We start from the raw sequence: 22,949 nt of genomic DNA, 5'->3' as shown, positions 1-22,949 counted from the left end.
TTACAGTAGACTACAGTGCACCACTACGCACTTGTGATTATCTGATGAAGGAGAATCATGGGCTATGAGCAGGTCGTGCTCATACTTTGTTCCAGCAGATAGGTGACTGAGCGGCACTGTCAACATAGAAATGTATGTATCTACAATTCAGTGGCAAATCTGCAGCCATTTGGCATGGTGTCACCAAACTAATAGCACAAGGTGAGTTTTACCTCCTATGAGGATCCATTCTTTACATAAAGGTAGAGGGAAAAGAGGAACAAGTCTGTTTCTCTTACTCCTCAGTAGGGTTTGCGAAAGTAAGAAGTGTGTCTACATCTAAGACAAATAGGGCAGAATTGTATTTTGGAGAGAGAAAAAAGAACAACTTTTGAGAAGAGGAAAAGAAAATGAAGGTACTTTGGGAGCAGCAAAAAGAAAGAAGTCTCCTGTGGTAACAAAATGCCTAGAAAAACTAAAGAAATGTAAGTACTGCAAACCCACATGCAGACCAAAACCAACCCCGAATTGAAACTTCTGTGTGACAAATCCAGATCTAAGGATCACTAGCGTATGAGAGCAGATTGGAAAGGGCAATCTCACGAGGAGAATGAGTCAGTTACGCTGTGCGGTAAAGAAATTTTCAAATCAAATATCGAGGATATCCTTCCTAGACACTGGGGTGAGCAAAAAAACAGTCCAGAGAACCACCTAAATATAACAGAAGGAATGAGGGGAAGGAAGGGAGAGGGAAAAACAGAGGGAAAGGGATGTGATCAGTATCGCAGAGGAACACAATGGCCATTTCACACCTCCATATGGAGGAAAAGGGCCCTGAAAAACCTGGCTGTGTGTGGGAAAGCTCCTTCTGTGGGTGAACACTGCCTCTACCCAGCTGCTGAAAAAGACCCTGGGACAGATGCTGCAATGTAGGGCACGTGACTGAGGAGAAAAGAACATGGCCAAGGGATTATTTCAAATTTGGCAATTTAATGCTGGGTCTCTCCCTTCCTCTCCTACAGAGTGTCTCCGACACCACACTGGGCTCAGACAGGAACAGCTGGCTGAGGGCACAGGGAAGCTCTTCGTAACAGCACTTCCTTGGATTTGTTCTTGTACAGAATTTGGGTAAAGGGTTCGGAGGCAACCAGGATGCTGTGGGTGGATAGAGAACTTAGGGACCTAAATTTCAATAAGGAAACAGCCTCCTGGGGAATACTGTGAGTACAAATCCACAGCCATTTCATCTGCCTGTGGAAATGAAGGGATGGAAAGCAGAATACAGTAGTCCTAATAGAACAGATGCAAAGAGAATGGAAAAGAGACACCAGGAAAAATAAGTCAAGGAGAAAATGGAGGTAAGGACTGGCACCCCAAGAAGCACATGGATTCTGCTCCATCTCTTCTTTCCCCACCCTCACCATCTCACTAATGGAGCACATTTCATTCTGTATTAGTTTTTTTCTCCATTTCCAACACAATAATGCCATAGGTTTACTAAACACTTCATGCCCATCCAAAGTTAGGCCCAGCCCCAGGGACCATTCACTATATGTTATATACATTCACCCTTCTGCGGAATGGATGGAAAAGTCAGCTTACATGTTTGAAGTTCCTAAATGGCACAAACTGGACAATGTCTCGAAGCACAGGCTCGCCCTTGGGAGACCTCAGGATCCCATCATCACCATCCAGCATCTGCATGTCACTAAAATCGGCGTTCCCCACCCCGACGATGATGACTGACATGGGAAGGTGAGAGGCATGGACAATGGCCTCTCTGGTGTCAGCCATGTCTGTGATGACGCCATCCGTCAGAATCAGCAAGATGAAATATTGCTGCAGTTGTTGGACAAGAAGTGAAAAATTATATCATTAGTTAATCTTCCAAAGCTGCTTGCCCTTTTCCAGTATAAAAGTGTTTCTGGTAACTCACTCATGGAGTTCTTTTTCTATTTTTAAATAGAAAAGAGCCTTTATAGTGACTCAAAGGTTAAGTGCATTTCCCATCCAAACCTCCTCAGCTACTAATTTCTCCTTTTCTGGAGTTTAGCTGTAGTTCAGGTAATTTCCAGGAGCTGGAGGGAGCCAAGGGATGCACAGTGGGCGGTTTAGAAAAGGGGGTTTCTAGCTGCTAGGGCTGGGAGAGTCAGGACTTTGGCTGGGAAGTCTGGAATAGTCCTGAGATCCTCATTAGCCCTATTTTCCATCAGCTGCACAATCACTTCCGCTGACAGTTTCCGATTACATTTTTTATCCCTTTGGGAACCAGTGGGAGGCAGGGAGGAATGGCATATTGAAGCATTACAAGCCTGTAACAGAGCTGTCAGGGAGGTTATGACAGCACTTTGCAGAGGAGCTTTGCTAACAGGCAAGTGGGATGGGTGCAGCCATCTGCAAACCGGAGGGTGACCCGCTGCTGCCTGTGGGAGAAGCACCACACCATGGCAGGTCTACCGCATTCTGCAGAGTCCCTGAGGAGAGTGAGGGCATGTGCAGGGAGGAATATATCCATCTTCAAGCACTTCATACAGAGTCCTGAAGAGAGGTTTTCTCATTCTCTAAAGGAGAGCAAGCAATTTTGTGCGCTTGTTATTTCTTTCCCAAAACTCCAAAGCCCACTGAACTGGGACCATGGGCTATGACATATCTTCACTTGGTAATGGGGAAGAGTGACTCTCAGTTGGATCCTTTATGAATTGTTAGGCAGCTGGAGTCATTTAACAAACGTGCATTAACAGGAAAAATGAACAGGTCATAAAATTTGGTTGCTCTGGATGAACAATACCAACACACTAAACATCATTAAAGTTTATGTATACACAGCTATATAAACTCAAAGTGTTCTGTTCATCACCTCCTGCCATGAATAAAACAAAACATGCAGGGAGAAAACTTTATCTTGAAGACTCATGCTATAAATTAATTTGTTTTTCAAACAGAAAGAGGGGAAGCTTAAGTTTAGAAGAATGAAGCAACTTACTCAATATGACACTAGTTCAGAGGCAGCACTGATAACAGTGAGCCACCTCAGGATTAGGTGGGTATGGAAATTCAAACATAGCAATTCCCCATTTTAGGACTGGGACCCTAAATAATATAAATATCCTGGAAACAGCAGTGGAGTGACAATCACAAGCCCAGACTCATGAACAGAAATGTTTGGGAACTGCTGCCTTAATAGGACTTAAAAAAAGGCTCCGCACATGAAGAAAGCTTAGAGAAAGCTCTAGGCCTGGTGATGAAATGCATGCCAATGTACAGCTCTGTTCTGTTCCTATACATAGGCATTTTTCTTGCTGCAGTATACAAGTTCTCTCTTACGCCCTTTACTCCCACAGCACTGCTCTTGTAAATGTTTCAGACCTACTCGCTCACATATTCTCTCCAATTCTCTCATTCTCCCTTTCTCCCATTCTGTCTGGAAGGCAGGAAAAAAATAAGCCTAATGCATTTCAAAGACGTACATTTAAAACACGACCTATGCTTAAGCCTTTTAGCCCAAGAAATCTGTCATGGGTTTTGTATCAGATGCAGGCTAACAGACTTGTCTCCTGATTTCTAAAAGGCACATGATACTCCATGTCAGTAATAGCAAATTGAAAACTGTATCACTACAGTTTTCAAAGGAACGGTTGGAAAAATCCCCTAGTTGAACAAAAAAGTTTTAGTACAGCCTCTGCTAGAGACTTGAAATTGGGTAGTCTGTGTAGGGAAACATCTGAACTCATCTTCTTGCATGATCAACACTTTAGGGCTTGGCCCCTAAATTTTGTAACCTTAGTGGTGCCATTTATGTTTCCACAGTGAAAAACTGGGTGTGTTACAGTAAAACAGCTCTAAAAGCAGGAAACAGAACAGTGGGGGAAGAGTTTAAAGTTGTGACTATTGAAGCTATAAAGGCTAGATACACTGCTCCAGCCGACACAGGCTCAAGCTGCCTTCTGTGAAGGCAGTTAGTGAAAACTGTGAAGGCATGATTCACAAACATGAAAAGGCCTTGTTTTTATGGCCTACAAGAGATCCATCATAAGACAAGAAAAAAGCCAAACACAGCATTATGCCCTTACCGAGGCCTCCTTGGTATTGGTTTCCTCTGATGCTGATTTTGCCACCTTCTGGATGATGGGAGCAATGTTTGTCGGCCCATACAGCTGCAGCTTGGGAAGACAGCTCTGATAAGCCTCCACAACACCTTGTATTCCTGGCATGAAAAGCCACACAAAAGGCAAATAAATGTGGAGCACGTCACCAATATCATGCTTGTTTAAAATGTAAATAAAAGGCGGATTCTTAATGAGTAAATTCAAAATATCACATGATTAGCAAGGACTAACAACTTCAGATAATTTCCAAGAAGCTGTCTCTAGATGCCTTGAATCTAGTTTGTGATATATAATTCATTATACCATGCTTCTCCTTCCCAGCAGTTTTTAATGTCTATTTTCCAGGTATCAGCTTGCAATGCAATAGCTTCCATCCTTCTCAGTTCAAGGTGTAAGTGATCACTTCCTGACGACCAGCTAAGATTCATGCTAAAAGGGTAGACAAATTAAAAACACTTCAACACTTCTCTCTCCTCCTCTTCAGATAAGTATTTACTTCTGTTTATCATGGTAGTTACCAACAAATTTGCCCTTTGTACTTACAACCTACAGCTGTCAAGGAATTCAAACATCTTTTCAAATACCTGACTCCTCTGTGCTAAGAAAATAATTTTTCAGGGTGAATTTGCATAATTGCTCACAGGTTGAATTCGACTATAACCAAAAGCTGTGAAATCATGGAAGAAACAGCAGGATGCTTTGCAGTCTACAGAAAAATGAGCTTTAGTCAAGAAGTTTTGATGGAGAACTAGCTATTTTTGGTGTTTTCATTTCAGGATATATAGCCAGACCAAGGAGAATAGACTTCTGCTGACACACTTGACAGATCACAGCATGGAAATTGGTGTTTTCAATCATTGAGAAGAAGGATTTCTTGAAGTGATGCACGTTAGCCTCTGCATTCAGAACTGCCAGCTTACCAGACCTAAAGGATTAGAGGTCTAAAGTTGGAAAGAAAGCGATAGACTGAAAAACTTTGTAAAGGATGCTGAAGAATAAAATGACTTCAATAAGATGCTAAGCCAGTTTCAGTTTGCACTGAGACTAGCTCACTCATGGGGTTTTACACAACCATGTTTACAGGATATATGGGTGCAGACCTGTTACTAACGAATCACAGGGAGTTGTGTAATTGCTTTACAAAGGTACACCTGAACTTCCTATGAAAATATGGTGGAGAACGCAGTCTTCTCTCTTTATAGTTACAAACACATTCTTCCATTGCAGTGCTCACAGACAAAAGAAGACACTCCAATTATAGCTATGATTGGCTAAAATATAGAGTAAGGTTACAAAATTTCCTTTGATAATTCCAGTGACTAAATTACATATTGCAAAACGGACCTTTTGTTAACTCCCAATTTTAAACCTGTTAAGGATTTCATTACATATACTTACTGATCTTGCATGAAGGCCTCATAAATCTTCCCTAAGATGATGACAAGATACACTAGTTTTTTCCTTATGCATTAATATAGTATGAGATACTTAGTTACTCCCTGCATTCTACACAGATTTAGCGTGGTTCATGTCAGAAAGTTGCTTTCATCGTAGAAAGAAACATATTCTAGAAACATAATTTCTTGCTCACTATCTCAGATTAAAACCTTTTAGAAATACCTACTGTCCTTACGTATTCAAATCCAACAGGATATGTGAGTGGCTTACTTTGTACCTTACTTTTCTTGGACTCCTTTATTTTAGGGAGAGCCAGTGTACATTTTTCTTCACAATTCATCTCTTTAAATTTTTAAATGGAATCCACTTTCAATAGCTCTGATGAAATATGGTGTATGCATATATATATATGGGTTTAAGATGCATGTAAAATGCATGCGTGTGTAGAAGCATTCATTCAGATTAGAGGTTGTCACTTACTCTCTTCCTCTGACAATAAAGACCAAATACTAAGTATAAGACTATAAATATAATATACCATAAATATACTAAATATAAGGCTATAAATACTAAAATTTTCAAGAATGGAAATGGTAATAGGGGAGGAAAGGTGAGGATATCCGTATTTTATGAATTCCAGTGATCTTCATATCAATACACAGTCCTTATTCAATGTAGCATGATGCTTCACGCTACCTTCTGCCATTGAAAGCTCACTAATTCCATAAAGAAAGGGATTTCATTCCTCAAAGGCAAATTAGACACATACTTTTTATATTGGATCCAACCTCTGTTTCTTGGTTTAAAGCAAGATACTCTTCAGCAATTTTCCTTTGTTTTCTGGCAAGTGTGCAAAATATTACAAGGAAAAATAGTGTGGTCACTAAGCACTTTATCTCCCTCTCGCTCTTGCATCCTCTCTCCACGTGATATGCTGGTGTTACTGCTCTCTGTGTCACCTAATACAGTGAAAGCATCTAGAAAACATCACAGAACAATTGACGGTAGGAACTAATCAAGCATTCATGACAGGCAGGTGATGAGCAAGCTGCAGCAGATGATTAAACAACGTGTTTTCTGATCTGTCTCCTCTTCTTGCTTTCATCCAGATGGATATTATTTTAAATGGTATCATTTAGGACAAAGAAGTGCTTTTTATATCTTGTAGATGCATGTGCGAGTGCTGAAAAATTTCTTCCCTGGCCTTCTTCCATGCTGCAGCCATCTTTTTATGTCTTCTTAGCCCTAAAACTCCTTTTAGGTGATGGGTTAACTTATCAGATAATGGAGTCTTATGCAAAGAACCAAATAAAGTTTAAATACATAACAAATATTAAGTGACATAAGCCAATGCGAAGCTCATAGAGCAGCTCCTTCCTTTTTTTTTAACCTCCTCTCATTTCCATTGCTACATTTTAGTTTGCATACATAGTATGGTATGGATAATAAGTTCTTTACTTGCAGAAGGTTTGTGTGTCCAACCTCTGACCTGCTGCTGGCACTATATAGATGAGATAGCCTTTTCAAGTACCAGTCAATCAATACAAATCATTATGTAACAATGTCAGCGTGATAAAAGAATTAGCCTTGGACTCAAAAGAGGCAGCAAAGGGGGGATAAAAAATGTGTTCTTTGCATAGAGTGCTAGGACTTTTTTTTTCTGAGGTACGCAGAAGATCAGAAATATCCTGCATTTAGACTGGGAAACAAAGCTATATTCTAGCACTACATGCATAATATGTTATCACCTAATACTGACCATTGTTAACTGAGATGTTTTAAACAGATCAGGCCCTGTGTAGACGCCAATGTGTCTGTGTTCAGAAGCAGGCAAGCTAACTACATTTTAAAATATGATGGTCCAGACAAAATTCTGAGGTCTGCTTTGCTTCCCCACCTCAATCCCACACTCTCAGTGCAACTAAAATCTCAACTTCAAGCTGGCGTACAAGCTTACAGGCACATCTAGATGCATACATGTAATTTCAGCTTCTTTTAACTCCATAAAAGCAATGTAAAAAGCTGTGTGAACACATCAAGCAGCTGTAGGAGTTATGCCCAATTACATTTCAAGCACATGACCTGCAGAGGCTGGGGCGGTCCAACAATCCAAGCGCAACAACAAAGCAGGAATGCCCACTGAACCGAAAACAGAGGTCTTGCATTTAAGATGTGTGAACTCTGAATTCTTTTAATGTCTCTTTCCCTTGAATTGCTTGTCCTCTCTTCTTTTCCTCACTTCATTTCTTGGCATCTTAATTCTCATCCTGAACATATTCTGCTGACCATGCCTGAACTAATAAGCCTGAGAAGGGCTGAAAGAAGCAGCTAGAAAATTTGAACAGGAAGAGCATTTTGAAACACCCATTTCAGTATTTGGAAGGTAGCAGAATAATAATAATAATAATAACCTGTGGATTTTAGACAGCAATGATCATCTGACTAAGACTCTCAAATAAAGTGTTAGTCTGGGATTACTTGTTAGACTGTTTGGAGATTATTGTCCTGTTGTTCTCATCTTTTACAAAATGTGTGGATTGTGGCAGGAGGTTCTAGAAAGACAGCATCAGTCACTGCAGTCCTCATGTACAAATACAAGACATACAGCAAAATCTGCTACACCAATCTGGCTTCTGAGTACTGAGGATTACTGATTGTTGCTAGAACACACCAGTATCTTACGCTGTGTTAAAACAGCCTCTTGCTGCATTTGCTGTCAAGAAAGTATGCTTCCTTCTATTGCAGCAGTCCTCAGCTGCCGCCCTGACCCTTTGGTGCTGGACATCGCTGGGCTGACTTTGCAACAGGCTACTGTTGCTATAGGTCTGGTCAAAGAACTGGCTCTACACAGAGGGAGTCTTTGATCAGAGAGGTGCACAGCCTGCTTTTCCATGTACTGCCCTTCTTAGCTGCACAACCTATGATGTTGCTGTAGCTGAAGATCTGGAATGAATCTAGAAAACATGGCTTTAGTTTTCAGAAATGCTAGTGATTTGGAGAAGTTCAAGTGCTGAATGTCCAACATGGTGTACTTTCAAAGGGACCTATTTTTCAGGAAATTAATGTGTGGCCCTTTCTAAGGTTTCTAAAGCTAAGCCTAACGGCTTGGAGTCTGTCAGGTTTTGAAACTCCTGGCTGCCTTCTTTAAAAAACACTTTAAATAATACTTAAGGGATACAATAAAAAATACAAGCACATCTTGCGCCCAGCAGAAATACGGCAGTCTGTCTTAATGTGAGTGTTACCTGCACATTCTGGGTTGTCTTCATTGAAATTGATTGCAAAATCATGAGAGACCTGTAGATAAATGGAAAGAAGAGAAGACAACTGTAGTCAGAAAAATTATTCTAAGAGGACTTGCGGTTAAACACCCTTTAAATTCTTTCTGTGTTAAACCACTGATCTTTCAAGCTTTCAGCCATTGAGTGTGAAATACAGTCCCAGCTGGAACTCCCTGCAGAAACAAAGTAACAAAACTGGAATCAAACTTGTCAATAACAACAACAAAACCAAGAAAAAAGAGCACAAAGAAAAAACACCGAAGTACATGAGGAATCACATAAATATGGTGTCAGGATTGGGCTATCAATGCCAGCTGCAGAAGAGGGATCTATGGCTGAGGAGATTTAAATGCCAGCTCTCCCTAGCTCAGCATCTCAGATTGCAGGAGAGAGAAAGCAGGTTGTGATACAGCACTGACAGCACAAGCTCAGCCCCCTTCTGAATCCTGCATTCCCATGGGTGAACAGTTCCTCATTTGAAGGCCACGGGATTACTGGGAAAATAATTTATTCTCCAAAGAGATCAAGGAAGTCACCCAGACCCACTGTGAAATAACAATGTAAGAAATGTAATGAGTCTAAGCTAGTTAAGAAATTAGGTTAGGCTGGGGGGAAATTAATAAGAAAAAACCTCAAGACTCTTGTTTTTCCTCAAATTTAGTGAATAACCCATTCTCTGTCTCTCTCAATCTGTCTGTAATAAAATATCACAGAGCTATTTTCTAAGAGGAATGACTGTGAATACAAAAAAGTTGCTGATTTTCTAGTAAAACAATGTACTGTATCTTCAGTGGCTTGGGAAAATAATACCAGAGTTCTGTATGTGCAAATAACGCAAGGCAATGTAAGTCTCAGGTTCCAGGCTTCCTCTACCTGTCTGTCACTTAGAGATCTACATCCACAGCACAAATCTGTTGGGACTGAAACTTTCTTCAGATGCTCTTTTCTGGTTTTTAAGTTTTGTTTTTGCCTGCATTTTTTCCAGATTCCTTTTTGCTCCTTTCTTTGATCACTGAGAAGGCTTCATTCCTTTTAATCTCTTCAGCTCTGAAGCTCAGTCTCTTAATTCCCGTTTGTCTTCAATTGTCTTGAATGAAGCCCAACTTTTGTTTCGCAATGCACAACATTTCGGTTTGCAAAAAGTGGATATGGCTGAGAGTTAAGCAGGTGATTTGCATAATTTAAAGTTGAATTTAGGTATATCATCCCAGATGCATGAAGGCATTTATGTAGCTAACTCCAATTACACACCTTTGAGACTTTATAGATCTCTGTAGGACCTTCAGAAGTGCCAACAGTCCTAGTCATATGGAAAGCAACCTGTTTACTCCCTGTACAATGGAACCTGGATTATTTGCAGAAAGAGATTTGTTTGTTGGATGTCGCTGTTTTATTTGCTAGTTTAGATGACTTCACAGCGCAGCACAGAAATTGGTCTATGACCAATAGATGAATAGATCAACTATGTGATTACAGAGAAACTTCTGTAAAAGTGAAGTGGTATAAGTTGGCTAATTACTGCCAAAGAGAGCTTCTCACAGAGAAACTGAATTTCCCCATCATATGCTGGCCTTGCTCACCACAGTGATGCCTACCACTCCTTATTAAGAGGTTAAACAAAGCAGGACTTCTACCATGACGGGAAAGGACTGAAGCAAAAACTCACTGAAGAGTCTGCAGCCAGCTTAGCCCAGCCAGGAGTTTGCTATGTCTACCTCAAGCATGAACTGCTTCTTACAAAGGGTTTTACGTGGGCCATTCAGGCTACCCTACTCAGCCATGGAAGATAATGCAGAAGGTCACGATGTATGTTACTCGCTGAGCAGGCACAGAAGAGCAGGGCTGTCAAATACGCCTCAGAGGTGCTCCAGAGCCCTTCTGTCTGGCTGCTCTGTACGTCTCCTGGCACGCGTTGCCCAGCTGGTATCTGCCAGTCTCATGACCAGCTGCAGGCCAAAGGTAATTGCAGCTGTCAAGAAAGGTTATGTGAGTTTTCACTCGCTGATGATTTTTTTGTTGTTCAATAGCCTTTCTTCTTCCTTTAGGCTTTCTGTATTTTGTATTAACTGCATCTGAAAAGCAAGAAGGATGGTGATGCATGTTTATATATTGCAGGCTGATTCTTCCAACACTGTGCCTCTTCAGTGATTTTATTTCTTTATTCCAAATACATTTGAAATTATAGCAAAAGGAGTATCACAATTCTTTTCCAGAGCTATGAATACAGTATTTTAATCTCACATGCAAGCATGGGCTGGATGCTTTTGTTGTTATACCTCTTTCAGGATCGCACTGTACAAACAATTTATCTGGTTCAGAGCTATGGCACGCAGGCTATTATTAAAGAAAAATGTAGACAACAGTTCAGGCCAATAAGGAAATCCCAAGTCTAGTAAGTGTGCACAATGATCTAAAAAATAATACTGTCTGAGCAATGGCTGCTATCCTCCCAAAGCAAGCGGCCCTCATACATTGTCATCCTGGTTCACCAAGAACAGTGTTAAAATTTATCCTGAAGGCAGGACAGGAAACACAATGAAGGCAGACGTATCTGGTTGTTTCCTATGCTCTCTGAAAAATATATCACAATTTAAACAAGATTAAAGTATAATGTGAAAGAGGTAAGTTCTTTGAGCAGGTCAGTGATGGTTCACAAACAGGAAATCATCACCCGAGGCAAGCCAACAGCAGATATTTTTAAAGCAGAGTTTCTCCGAATGCTCAGAACTCTTTCCCCACTGAGGTGAGTAAAACCAGCTGCGCTTCGACCTGCCCCTGTGCTGTCTCCCCTGTGGTGGCCAGAATTCAAGAGGGTCCAAACCAGCAGAGACTTCAGGCACATGACACGTACTGAACACCTTACTGAACTTGGGCTCCTACCTGATAGGACTCCGTGTAAAGCCCACCCATGTCAAAAGGTGGTTTGGATCAAATATTCAATGCTTTTGTTTTCAAAACAGTGCAAGGTAATGACCCTCCCTCCTTTTTTTTTTTTTTTTTTTAATTAAACATGCAAGGCTTTTGTGACTGAAAGACAAACCATGCTGATGACAGAGGACCAAAAGCTGGTATACTAAATGGCATCTTTGTGATATTGAATGACATAGCCCTCATGCACTCCCAGAACTGATAAGCTAATGGGGAAAAGGAGGCAAAAGTGTGAACATCTAAGATGCTGAAGACTGGGAATCCTCCGGGGAAACATAACAAGACACTTGGCTGTTCAGAAGCATGTTTGTTTATACAATCTACTAGGGTCATTTGTATGATGGATCAGTCTAACAGTCAGGAATATGTCAAGCCACGCAAACATAGGATGACTGCTTTACGTTGGTACCTGGCACAGAGAACTTTGCACAGAACTGCAGACCGTGGTCTGTGGTAGAAGTCAGCCTCATGATAAGGAACGTCCTTGCAGAACCGTGATTGTGCCACAGACCCTGGCTTAAGTTTCGAATATGTAGCTGACCCCCTGCTCAGCCCTCCTCCTCTCTCTTAACATCAATCCATAAAATCAATCCATAAAGGGAAAGGAGAGAGAAATTCTGGAGTGCAGAGGTGATTACATATGATCAGCGTGGCATTACCTGGGTTGCTGCACAAAACACCGCTCAAAGCCTCCAACTAAGAACATTTACTTGCATTTGGCTATGTATTAATCTTTTCCCTCTGCCAGACTCCAGATAAATTATTTAGCAGATACCATCATGGATGTGGGATTATTAAAACACAGCTGTCCAGGAACTTCCTGCACCAGGAACATCCTGCACTAGGAACATTCTATTTCTCAGGTAATTTCTTCAAGGTTTTTAACAAGCAAAATAAGTAGCTCTACCATACATTGTGATGTAGATTACAACAACAGCATTTCTGAGGATACATCAACTAAACAAATGGTCTAAAATATTTTTGCTGAGGCAGATTATAGTAATTTTTTTTTTACCACTGTACAATGCCTCCATTGCCTGTACATACACAGTGGCAAGCACCTGCATACAGAAAGGCAGTTGTCCATCAATGTGATGGTGCCCATGAAACTCTTGCAGGAATCATAACCATACTTCCACAGGCGTATGACCAGTTTAGTAGAAAAGTCACCTTGATAGCAGGGAACTTATTTCCCTCATGTTGGGGTGTAATGAAATTCATTCTCATAGCATGGCCCTTGCTAAACAGGTTTCTAATTAAGGCTGAATGGAAAGGATAATTTCCTAATTCATGAGAATTTTTGAGGTTTCTGAAAAAAGAAAGTCTTCTGGACTCAGATAGAAACCTCGAAACACAAACAAAACCCCTACCTTGGAATCTGACAAATAATAAAAATCCACAAAATTATAACGCAAATTGCTGGAAAGCTTTTGGATTACGCAAAGACATTTTATTTAACTTGCATCGAAACATGTTATTCTGTTTTGGCCTCCACATTTTTTTAAACCCCTTTTATTCTAACTGAACTTCCATTTTTTAAATAAAAAGCTGCTTTGACTCAGAAACCATGTTTTTCATTCATTTTGCAAATGCTGAATATGGATGCCTCAATTCTGGAAATTAGTAATCTTTTTTTCCCCTCTCTAGATTGTTGAATTCATTTAAATTAACCTCCCTGTCCCAAATAGCTCCAGCTTTCCAGAAACCTCTACGGTGATGGTACTGGAACTACTTGACAAACAATCTGACAAATTCAGCCATGTTTAGAAACGCTTTCTTACTCATTTAAACAGAGATGGTCAAAAATCCATGAACAATAGATGCATACAAGCGTAAACGCTGAGATGCACAATGTGGAGCACTTATCTGTGAATAAATTGAACACTATTAAGCCACTGCCAGTCTGAAAATTAAATATGGAATGCCTGCATATTTTGCAAAAGCGTAAGACACTAACAAATTTAAAGAACCATTGCTCAAAAGCTATTATTTTCAGAATGCTCATTAATCAAATAGTTTGGGAGCTGGACAGCTTGTGTCTCTGGCTAAGACCACATTGTAGACATTTCTGCTTGGCAAAGCTTGGCCATTTATTTTCATTGTACTTGATTTTTGAGCATGCTGCCCAGTTTCCACATCTAAATCCAAGTTGCGTGGATAAGGTGACAAATTCTGGTTTTTCCCTTGGTCCATTACATATCCTTCTATTGGCTCTTTTTTGTCAGGTTTGCATATATTTTTGCCCTCAAGCTCCTGAAAAGTGCAGGAATCAAAAAGACCACAGCACTTTTTAAGTCCCTTACCTGTCCAGCAACCCAGACAGTGCAGGTTAGGGTCGTAAAGATGCTGTACTATTTCTGTAACTGCAGTGAGGTTCTCTCCAGCAACTCTTCCCAGCATAAGCAGTGAATAAAGCTTTCATTAAAAATGCAGAAATAACCAGGACTGTCTTAAAACAAACTGCAAGTTGTTTCGTATCTATTCAGGTGTCACCCTGCAATTCTTCTTTAGGAAAGAACACTTCATTATTGGCAATACACCTGTCATGGGGCTGACTCAATTCTAACTTTCTTTTCATTTTAACAGTAAGTTTTGTGCTGCTGTGTTTTTCAGCTCCTTTGAGTTCTGCCTGCTAAGAAATTAGTGTGTGTGGTTCAGCTTTCTTTCCTCCTCTTCACTGTGACCTTTTGCAGCAGTATCTGAGTCCATATTATCTGCCACCTCTTCACTTTACATCAGACTTCTCAGATACTTCTCATTTCAAAAAAAAAAAAGTGATGGGTTGGAGACACTGCTGTGGAATAACTGGCATGTTCCGCAAGTTTTGTGTGATAGAAACTCAAGAGGGGAATATTGCTCTCAGAGGTTTACTTAGATCAAGGAACAGCATGATGTATTTGTCAGGCCTTGGGGAAAAAAGATCATATTGCCGAATATTAAATGAAAGATCTCTAGACCTATGAGGAATGTTATATATGGCATGTCTTGCTTCCTTCACTCCCACAGATTCCTTATGCCACTGAGAAACTGCTGTTTTTCTGCTAACAGCTGAAGTGTTTCATTTGGAGCTGAAATGAGGGAAAATAAAGTCAGCGTAACATAGCGGTGTGCTCTTGAAATGGAAATTCTGTAGAAAGCATATATAAAAACATGTTTTTAAAGGGGTTCATCTCAAGAGATTCATGAAGAACCTGTAGAGGTGGATACTGACATTGTTCTGAAGTGCTCATGTAAAATGGGGGGCATATTCTTCCATGGGGAATAATAGTTGGCATAGCAAATATTTCTTCTCTTGTAGTATTTAAAAGGACGTAAGGAGGCTAGAATCTCACTAAATGGACAGGTGGATACTGCCCTCCAGCAACGATGCCAGGCTATTGGCAGGAGCTCAAGACAGTATGAAACCAAGGCACTGGTTTGACAACATCACAAATGCACACCTTTCTCCTGTGTGATCTAGTGTGCCAAGGAAACCTTGGCAAAAAAATTTAGAGCTTATCGCCAGCCTAAAAGCAGTGGCTTTCAGCTGATCCTAAATAGCAATGTTAGCATTGATTCACGCTGAACAGTGAGTTACAGGCCTCATTTTTCTACAGCTTGTGACTGAGCATGACATAAATTAGACCTGAATCCACTCGATCCACTTACTTTGCCTACTGTTTTTATCAGGCTGCTTACCTCTGGCCTTCCCTCACTGTGTTACTGCCATGCATACGTTGGTCAGCTTTCATTTAGACTTTTAAGGAAGCTATGTTGTTTAAGTTGTGTGGAGGCTCTTATGGTTACTTAGAAACCCTTGGCAGTGGGAGTAATTTCTTCCACAGCCCTAGCAATTTGTTGTCTACTGGAAGAAATAAAAGAGCAGCTGCTGGTGTGCAGAGACCAACATGCTATGAGCAGGTTAGATCATCTCATTAGGACTGAAGGCTTGAAAGCAGACACTGTAAATTAAAACGAAAAGCTGATTTATCCACATGATGGGGTCAGAACTTAGAAGTTCTCATAATGATTCTGCCTAAATTTGAAGATGTGAATTATTACAGTTATGACACTGCTGTCCTTTAATAAAACAAAAGATATGTATGACTTGCAATACCTTTGACTGAAAACATCAAAAGAACACTTGAATAACACGATATCTGCAGTGGTGCTGTGGTGTCTATAGTGTTACCATATTTCTGCAGCAGAAGATAAGAAGTTAGGGGAGACAAGTTGGGAGCACTTTTTTCTACAGTCTTTGTTACTTTTATTATAGTAGTTTCTTCTCTGTTTCCTATGCATCTTGGCTATGTTCCACATCAAACACTAATCATTGTTGGCTTTAAATTATGATACCAGCGTAGACTAAATTACTGAAGGATTTTCAGGTTTATTGGTCTTGACTTATTAATGCATCATGATGAGGCTGACTTCACTCTCTTAGATTCTCTTTCAATTTAGAAGTGCAGCCAAAGCCAAGCAGGGACTCGAAAGTGTTGACACAGTTTATTTTAAGAAGATAGATACTTGTATGGACTGTGTACAGTATCACAGGGAGGGACTGAACAATAGCACAGATGACTGTTAATTCCTAATCCACTTTCAGTTGGATGTGCCCATGATAGACACCAAGCTAATTATTTGTCCCCATCTGTTGCACAGAAGGGCTAGTCCCCCCACAACGTGGTTCTCTTCTTCAAAGTTTTATTACGTTGGTAAGCTGATGTCATGTCATTTTGTCTTTGTCATTTTCTGTCACAATTTTCCATAGTGGAGATTAAAGATGTTGTTCTGGTCCTCACTTGCATCTCCATTTACTTTGGGACTTGTTTTGTTTACTCGCACATATGTAATCCACAAGCAATTAGCCCCATCTTCTTAAGTTTACCCTTACTTTTCCTGAACTTCTCAAAATCTGAAGGTCCCGATTCATCCATTTTCTTGCTTTGAGAGGTTAGTAACATACAGACACTTCAGTGCAGCTCATGCTATTGGGCAAGACCCTTCATCCATGCATCGGCTACTAAGTTCAAGGGAAGTCTCTGACTTTCTTAGGAGTACTTGTCAGGTAATTATCCAAACACCAGTTCTGCCAAAGCAGAAAATCAATTGGTGTTGGTGCTTGTAGAAATATCTGGTTACACAGTCGCCCTGAAATCCCTTTCTGGCAAGACGTGTTTTCAGCTGACACCTGAGAGATGCTCTCACAATCAGGTGAAGAGGCTGTTGCTGGGGACTAACAAAACTGGTATGTTGCCAATATGCTCATATGACCTGAGGCATCAATGCCACCAGCTGATTATTTTGGCTGAGAAAGCAGCAGTCTTGTGCTGTGAATTTTATTCTACTGCCATCACCAGCAAACCAGTGAAAAGACTTCAGCTGGCACAGTAACATCTTCCTTCAAGCAGTCCTTAGATAAGGATGGTTCTCTGCAGCTGAAAGAATTGCAAGTTTTCCCCCATGCAATGATGGTCACCTCGCAGATGATGGAACGACCAGTCCCCGGCACACCACCAGGCTGGTACCTTTGTTTAGGACAATCACAATAGTACATGGCATTGTCAGTGATGGCCAGTACTCTGCTTGAAAGAGCGATCTGGTTGTGATGCATAGTCCAGCTCACCCAGCCAACACTGCTATACAGCCACGGGTCGGGAGGCACATATTCATGGCAAAGGGATGGACAGTTGAGAAGTAGCTACTGTGTTTCACTAATGCGTCTGGTGGTAGAGGCTGCTCATGTTTAGTCTCCAAAACACTCCCCCTTATATAGCAGAGATGGTTGTCAGCTGCTGCAGTTGGAACAGATACACAACAGACACAGATGTTCTGTGTGCATTTACCACATTAAGATCTGTATCAAAGTTCTGGAAGCTGTCTCTGATTTTGGAAAGCATTAACACTGGTGTTACTTTTCAGGAACAGAGCACTGCAAAACACCTTGTCAGGCACACTCCTCTTTTTTATAACTGTGCTTTTTAGCTTAGAAGGCAATGTTGTTAAGACATACGTTGACTCACCTCAGACACCCGTTTGCAAGACATGTATCAAATTTGCTGTACATCACTACTGTTACTCTTATGCAGGTATCAAACCTACAAGCCATGAGGAACACACTGGTACATTTTTTTAATCTGCTGATTCGTACTTTACAATGTTGAGTGACACATGACCCCTCTCTGCACAGAAATTCTCACCTGGCCAGTGTTCACCTCCCTACCCCAGCCACAGCTGAGAGACACAACCCAGAGCAGGGGACACGGGGATACTGGATGAAGTCTGCATGATCAGAAGTCTAATGCTGTTCTTTTCCAGATAGTATCTGAGTTGCAGAATCCCCAGCTAGTTTTTGGTTACTTATTTGTGCAGAACTACTCTTCTGCCCACACTACCTCTGCGCATGTGCAACACAGGATTTGAACTTCTGCCTATTTCTTCTTAGGCCTTTCTCTGTTGGATGCTCCTTCTTTTACTCCACTGCCTTCGCTCCAGCCCAGACTGCATATTTAGGCTCACAATTGCACCATCGCTGTGGATCACTCCCATTTTGTTTTGTTTATAAATACCACTTCTCACCAGCATGGATACATGCCTTTACATTTCTCTTCCTGGTATTGACGATGTCCACCGTGACACAGAAATTTGCCACAGAGCAAAACTCTTCCAAAGTCTTTATTTTCAGGAAGATCTTAAATCTCATCATTATAAAGCACAGACACTAGGCCGCTCACTGAATCACATCTTCCAAAAATGGGTTCTGTCAAACCAGGACTCACAAAGCTTCAAAATATGCTTGGCAAGTGTTGTTCAAAAAATCAGTTCTCCTCTTACTAGACTAGCATCCATTAACAAAGCTTTGCCAATACCATGAAATATTTTGGGTGTAACACAACTATTTTAAGTCTAGCCTTGCCTTCTGGTTTCAGTGAGGTATCACTCGGTGAGAAAGCCGGATGAAAGAAAACAAGCAGTAGGAGCTGCTCCCCCTAGCCCCTGTCCTGCACGGAACCATTTCTCCCTTATTTTATGCCTCATAAACCAAGGAAACTAGAAAATGTCATTTATGCACCTACTTTGTATTCTGGGGGTATCCTTGCTCCAAATCCAAAGGCTGGGAACATTTTGTCACTGGAAAAGAATAAAAAAAAAGAAGAGTTCCCACAAAGAAATGCATTTTGTTACAATAAAAATTTATTCTTCTGTAAGCATTCATCAAAAAATGCAAAGCAGAACAGTACAGAAATGGCTTTTAGATCAAGAGTGTTACACAGCAGACTGGAAGGGTATCGGATTAGAGAAGGAGGGGTGTGTACCGACCAGATGGGGGAGTGACAGGGGAGATTTTTCAGGTGAACCCCTAGTATTTATGGGAAGTTAAAATAATTTGGAGAATACCGAGGGATGAAGATATCTTGCACTTCTCCCACAAATGCAATAAGAGGTCTGTATTACCCACTCTTTTGCACTACCTGGCTGCAGCATGAGGGTGAGTTATCTTAACAGCCTGTAGCAACATTTATTTCATATAAATACGGATGTGCTCCCCCAGCTCAGAAAATGGGTGTAGTGAAGAGATGACTCTGTAATTAGAAGTGTTTGCAAATTTGGGTTCTTACAGTTGTTCAGGTGCAAAAGAGACTTCCTAAAATATCCGAAAGGGGCAAGTTCATGCCCCCAAACCTGCAGGTTCTGTAGAGCTTTCTACCTGCATCTTTTTTAGTTCCACTAAAACATGAGATTATTTTAATTAGGCATAGGTTGACTGATAACCTAGCAAATGCTGTGGCATGGTCAGTTTGCTTTCAAACACTACAGTGAGGTTGTTCTACCCCAGTTAGATCTGTAGAGACAAAAATTCCTGATTCATAGAACCTGGAAACTTCAAGGCTGTTAATACCCTTTCAGAAACGCAGTAATGTCTCACACAGCCCACGTGCTGTCAAGCTGCCTCTACCCAGATGGCAAAGTGGAAAACAACAAGCTGTAAGGAATGTCTCGTCCTTGAGTCAGCAAAGCACTTGATGACACACTTGAGGTTAACAATTCACCCAAATGTATGCTTAACTCTAAACACATCCTGAAGCCCCGCTGAAGTCACTGAACTGTACTCCAGTGCTCTGATGAATCAAGCCCCTCATAGGTTTATCCCATTCTGCTTACAGGGTTTCAGGGCCCTTGGAAAAGTTGAGTTCCTGCTACCATTATTAGCACTTTCAAAAATTCCCAGGAGAGGCCAGCAGGTTCAGTCAAGAAAGGTAATAGCACCCACTAAAGCTGCTGGGCTAGTCTGTCTGGCATAGGCTGTGAAAGGCACCATGATATTTCTGATACAAGTTAAAGAAAAATGGAAGGGTTTAAAAGAAAGCAGAAATAAGCAAATAAGCACCTCCCCCCCCCCCCCCCCCAAATTAGAGTAACCATGAGATACAGAAATATTCACCAGCTCATTGGGAAACAGCCATGACTGTCATCTGATGGTTTAGCTCTCACAATTGTTGTTCTGCTACGAAATCTAGTTTGCGCATAAATCTTGGGAGCACAATTCTGTGTACCATATGTTACACTGTGTGACAACGGATCTTGGAAAGGAAGACTAACATCATTTGCATGGTAATGAAACATTTTTTCCAAGAGATGTCAGAAACAAAGTAGCTGCTGACATTTGATGCTAACCACCTGCTGATAGCCTTCTCTTTGATTAAACACTCCTGGAAGTGGGGAAGCCCTTATAAATAGATGCAGAGAATTCAGGCGCACACTTAGAGGGCGAGAAATAAGAAGCCATCAGAAAAGAATCTGAGGGGAGAAAAAAAATCTTGTTTTACAACAATGATTAAGCATGGTTGGATTAGAAAATCAAACCCTCTGGAGCTGCAAGTTAATTGATTTTGGGCAAGAGCAAACAAAGACTAAAAAAGAATTTTACTTAGGTAGAACCTAAGTGTCTAAGTTCAATAAAGCAATCCAAAAAGCTGATGTTGGCAGCATTTTTAAAAAGGGAAAAAAGGAAGACCTGGGGAGCTACAGGCCAGTCAGTCTCACCTCTGTGCCTGGGAAGATCATGGAACAGATCCTCCTGGAAGCTATGCTAAGGCACATGGAGGACAGGGAGGTGATTCGAGACAGCCAGCATGGCTTCACCAAGGGCAAGTCCTGCCTGACTAACCTAGTGGCCTTCTATCATGGAGTGACTACATCAGTGGACACGGGAAGGGCTACAGGTGTCGTCTATGTGGACCTCTGTAAGGCCTTTGACACGGTCCCCCACAACATCCTTCTCTCTAAACTGGAGAGGTATGGACTTGGTGGGTGGACTGTCTGGTGGGTGAGGAATTGGTTAGATGGTCGCATCCAGAGGGCAATGGTCAATGGCTCAATGTCCAGATGGAGATTGGTGACGAGTGGCGTCCCGCAGGGGTCCGTATTGGGACCAGGACTGTTTAATATCTTCATCAATGACATAGACAGTGGGATCGAGTGCACCCTCAGCAAGTTTGCAGATGACACCAAGCTGAGTGGTGCGGTCGACACGCCAGAGGGACGGGATGCCATCCAGGGGGACCTGGACAAGCTCGAGAAGTGGGCCCGTGTGAACCTCAGGAGGTTTAACAAGGCCAAGTGCAAGGTCCTGCACCTGGGTCAGGGCAACCCCCGGTATCAATACAGGCTGAGGGATGAAGGGATTGAGAGCAGCCCTGCCGAGAAGGACTTGGGAGTACTGGTGGATGAAAAGCTGGACATGAGCCAGCAATGTGTGCTCGCAGCCCAGAAGGCCAATCGTATCCTGGGCTGCATCAAAAGCAGCGTGGCCAGCAGGTCGAGAGAGGTGATTCTGCCCCTCTGCTCTGCTCTGGTGAGACCCCACCAGGAATACGGCGTCCAGCTCTGGAGCCCTCAGTGTGAGGAGGGCTGGAGCAGGTCCAGAAGAGGGCCATGAAAATGATCAGGGGGATGGAACACATCTCCTGTGAAGAAAGGCTGAGAGAGTTGGGGTTGTTCAGCCTGGAGAAGAGAAGGCTTCGGGGAGACCTTATTGCCGCCTATCAGTACTTAAAGGGGGCTCATAAAAAAGATGGCGGCAAACTTTTTAGCAGTGCCTGTTGCGACAGGACAAGGGGGAATGGCTTTAAACTAAAGGGGGGTAGATTCAGAGTAGATATAAGGAAGAAATTTTTTACGCTGAGGGTGGTGAAACACTGGCACAGGTTGCCCCGAGAGGTGGTGGATGCCCCATCCCTGGAAACATTCAAGGTCAGGCTGGATGGGGCTCTGAGCAACCTGATCTAGTGGAAGATGTCCCTGCCCATGGCAGTGGGGTTGGACTAGATGACCTTTAGAGGTCCCTTCCAACCCAAACTATTCTATGATTCTATGAATTACCCAACCTGGGAGATGCCTAAACCCACACAGTGCCTGCATTTGTACTGCAATATTTCTCAAGTGTAAACAGATGTGGGCACTCTCGTATCTGCAGCTCCATCTTCTGCTCTGCAGCAATTCAGAGACAGCACTAAGTGATACCTCCAAAAGCCTGGATTCTCCTTCTGGTGGCGAGACTCCCACATTCCCAGTCACACAGTGGCACAGCTGCCACTGTTATTCTGCACCCAGAATATCTTACCACCACAGTCAGGACACCTGCCTTTATGTCTGAATCTCCCATATCTCCTTTTCGAGCAAGTGTTAGTTACTGCTACCATTGCCTTGTGAAAGAGTAAAGCTTGATCATGTACACCCTCAAGGTGGGATTCCATATGGCTGCTTTTTAGAGGAAAGTGCATGAACTCTAGAGAGGAGGGGTATCCTGGGGTCTACTCCTGCACTTAGTACTTTCTCTTGCCTCACTCAGCATAGCTCTACATTCTCCTTAGGAAGCTCCTCATTTTCCAGAATTTAGGTACATACCTTTGGTATTCTGATTCAAGCTGCTGGGACCAAGGAATTAACTGTCATGTGCTCCCAGAACTTGATCTTTAAGGTAAGAAGGGAACCTTTTGATTATCACTCATGACATCCCTTGCATAAAAAAGATAATCATATTATTCCCTGACCACACCTCAAAATTTGTGGCTGACAGCTTTCAGAATAAAATAAAATTTTAATGTAAGCAATACTTTTCCTCCTATTACACAAAACAAGGTGTTTAGCTAATATATTAGCTAATATATTTAGCTAATATAAAGGTCTCATTCTTTAAAGTATGCAGTTTAATAGCTTAGTGATATTTTACAAAGTAACCCTCTCTAGTATTCCCATCCACCCCTCACTTTGTCAT

The 22,949-nt window shown here is 41.7% G+C and overlaps 1 protein-coding gene across 5 annotated transcripts in view; it reads right to left on the bottom strand.

Moving 5' to 3' along the window:
* CPNE4 (copine 4) overlaps positions 1–22,949 on the bottom strand; it is a 281,266-nt gene that overhangs the window by 5,539 nt on the left and 252,778 nt on the right. For all 5 annotated transcript variants that reach the window (XM_076331064.1, XM_076331065.1, XM_076331063.1 and 2 more), the window contains 4 exons: positions 18,748–18,802; positions 8,729–8,780; positions 4,050–4,183; positions 1,582–1,818 (listed from right to left, as the gene is read on the bottom strand). In XM_076331064.1, coding sequence (XP_076187179.1) covers positions 1,582–1,818; positions 4,050–4,183; positions 8,729–8,780; positions 18,748–18,802 — 478 coding nt within the window. The remainder of the gene's footprint in view (positions 1–1,581; positions 1,819–4,049; positions 4,184–8,728; positions 8,781–18,747; positions 18,803–22,949) is intronic.

The sequence above is a fragment of the Aptenodytes patagonicus genome, chromosome 2 (genome assembly GCF_965638725.1).
Source record: "Aptenodytes patagonicus chromosome 2, bAptPat1.pri.cur, whole genome shotgun sequence".
In the NCBI taxonomy this organism is placed as follows: Eukaryota; Metazoa; Chordata; class Aves; order Sphenisciformes; family Spheniscidae; genus Aptenodytes; species Aptenodytes patagonicus.
Note: the sequence above shows the minus strand (reverse complement) of the source record. Positions and strands in the feature narration are given on the sequence as shown.